At 42.8% G+C, this 2,384-nt stretch overlaps 1 protein-coding gene across 1 annotated transcript in view; it reads left to right on the top strand.

Moving 5' to 3' along the window:
- Positions 1 to 2,384, top strand: part of RTCB (RNA 2',3'-cyclic phosphate and 5'-OH ligase) — a gene marked incomplete at its 5' end in the record, with an annotated part of 9,573 nt that overhangs the window by 5,973 nt on the left and 1,216 nt on the right. The window contains 3 exon segments of the mRNA XM_008941957.1: positions 554 to 767; positions 1,251 to 1,361; positions 2,068 to 2,187. Coding sequence (XP_008940205.1) covers positions 554 to 767; positions 1,251 to 1,361; positions 2,068 to 2,187 — 445 coding nt within the window.

The raw sequence follows: 2,384 nt of genomic DNA on the forward strand, positions 1-2,384 counted from the left end.
CAAGACAGGTAGGAGCAGAGTTGTGTCTGGTGCAAATATTTTGGTATATGGAACACAGAGTAGTTGCAGTATTTAACGTCATTTTCATGCTTCTTAAACTGTGTTTTCTGGAGAGACTTATCACAAAGCTGCAGTCATGGCGATACGTCCAAAACCTTTCAACATCACTGAATTGCACTTGCAGAAGCCATCTAAGCAATATTTTTGAAAATGCCTTGAACTGGAAGAAGAGGATACAATAAAATTGTTTTTACACTGCTGAAGCCGTCTTTTCAGAGTTGTAAGAACTTGTCTAGCAAGTTCTCAATCAATACCTGATTGAATTATAGCTGAAAGTTGCCAGCAGGCAGAAGAACAATCTAGGCAGTGCACTTCTGTCACTGCTGTATTCGATTCCATTGTGGCTGAATTTGACTGAAATGTCTTACCTGCAATGCCAAATGTTCAGGTCACTAACTTAGTAAGAAACGCTTTCAAGCAAATTTGTTACATTCAATTTCTAAATAGACTGTAAATCTTCTGCATGTACGCAGCAGTTACCTTCTTGTATTTTAAGTCCTGGTTTGTTTTCTCTGTAGGCCTTTGCCAAAGTCTTCAACACAACGCCAGATGACCTTGATATGCATGTCATCTATGATGTGTCTCACAACATTGCCAAAGTGGAGCAACATGTAGTGGATGGAAAGGAGAGAACTCTGTTGGTGCACAGAAAGGGATCAACCAGGGCCTTCCCTCCCCACCATCCTCTTATTGCAGTCGATTATCAAGTAAGCTTACCTGTGGGAGAAGGAAATCAGAAGAGAATTCTGGATGAATCAAGACAATTTTAGGCTTCTTGACAGCGATCTAAATGCTGTGGGTGCCTTTTTTGAGCTAACAGCACTGGAACCCTAGTGGGATAGCAACATTCTGCTCATCTCTGTGTTAGACCTTTGGGTGACAGAGCTCCCTCTTCTGCTCCACCCCCACAGTGGTTGAAAGATCATGAAGGGAAGGAAGTGTTTCATACCTAGGCCAGGCTTCAGTGATTTGCCTTGTCTGTCTGTTGGACACAAGTCTTTTGATCTGCTGGTCTACATCTTTCAGTGCAGTTCTCTGGAATCCTTGATACCAGGAGTCCAAGGCAAGCAGGGATGCTCTGAAGGGATGTGAACCTGACTTCCCTTCCTGGAGATGTGGTTCTTCTCAGACTCTTATCAATGATTAGTTAGGCTTTTTCTCAGTGATCTGATAGTTGTTTTCATCCACAGCTGACTGGACAGCCTGTTTTGATCGGCGGGACTATGGGCACCTGTAGCTATGTTCTTACTGGCACGGAGCAAGGCATGACTGAGACCTTCGGAACTACCTGCCATGGAGCTGTAAGTCAAAAAGTCATTTCAGGAAGGCATTGGGATGGGCTTTCATTCAGAGAACAAGGTTATTCCAGGGTATTCAGCATGTGATTCATCTGTTGGTCATGCAAGTAGAGAGTCTTGCCACAGTAATCCAAGCCCAGGATGACAGCAGGCTAAAGTCCCTTACTTTGTCCCTTGCTGAACAGTTTTGATGACACCTGCAGAAAATTTAGGGGATGCTTCTCTATGCAAGGCACAGGTTAGGATGAAGACATGGTGAACGAGCTCCTTTTACTGAATTCTGATATCTCTGAACTAACAAGAAGGATTAACTGTGCTGAGGCTGTCCATATAAAACTCCTCCATAGTTAGAAGAAGGTGTTTTCTCTCCCATTACTTACGGTGTGAGACAAGGATGATTGCGGAAGAGAAACAGCTTCCAGTAAAACACTGACTCTTGAACACTGTCTGACAAGCAGTTTGGGTAAAAAGACATTTTCAGACCAGCATGTTACATGCAGGGAGCTTTCCTAGCCTTCCTGCTGGATGTGGGATTTTGTAGGAGCCCATCACCTGAAATCTAAATTCATTTCCTGTTTTGTGGCTTACTGTGATCTGTGCCCTCAGCCATTCTGTGTTTGCTTATAATGTAGTAATGTTTTTCTTTAATAAGAAAGAGTTCTATTTTTCAAACCACTACAAAAAGTAGAACTAACAAAATTCTCTCTAGGGACGTGCACTGTCTCGAGCCAAATCTCGACGTAACTTGGACTTCCAGGATGTATTGGACAAGCTGGCTGACATGGGCATTGCCATCCGTGTTGCTTCTCCGAAACTGGTCATGGAAGAAGTGAGTTTAGTACTTCAATGTCTGGGAGGGAAAAGGAGTCTTTTGCCACTCCTTGGCTTATTGCCCCTCCCTGGCCTGATTCTTTGCAGTGCTAGTAATCTAAATATACATTTTGTGCAATTCCTGATAGAGCTATCAATTTTTTTTTTTTTTTTTTAATAATATGAAGCCTTCCCTGTCCCTAAAGTCCTGCAGAA

Source organism: Merops nubicus, unplaced genomic scaffold (genome assembly GCF_000691845.1).
Source record: "Merops nubicus isolate BGI_N331 unplaced genomic scaffold, ASM69184v1 scaffold35936, whole genome shotgun sequence".
Lineage (NCBI taxonomy): Eukaryota > Metazoa > Chordata > Aves > Coraciiformes > Meropidae > Merops > Merops nubicus.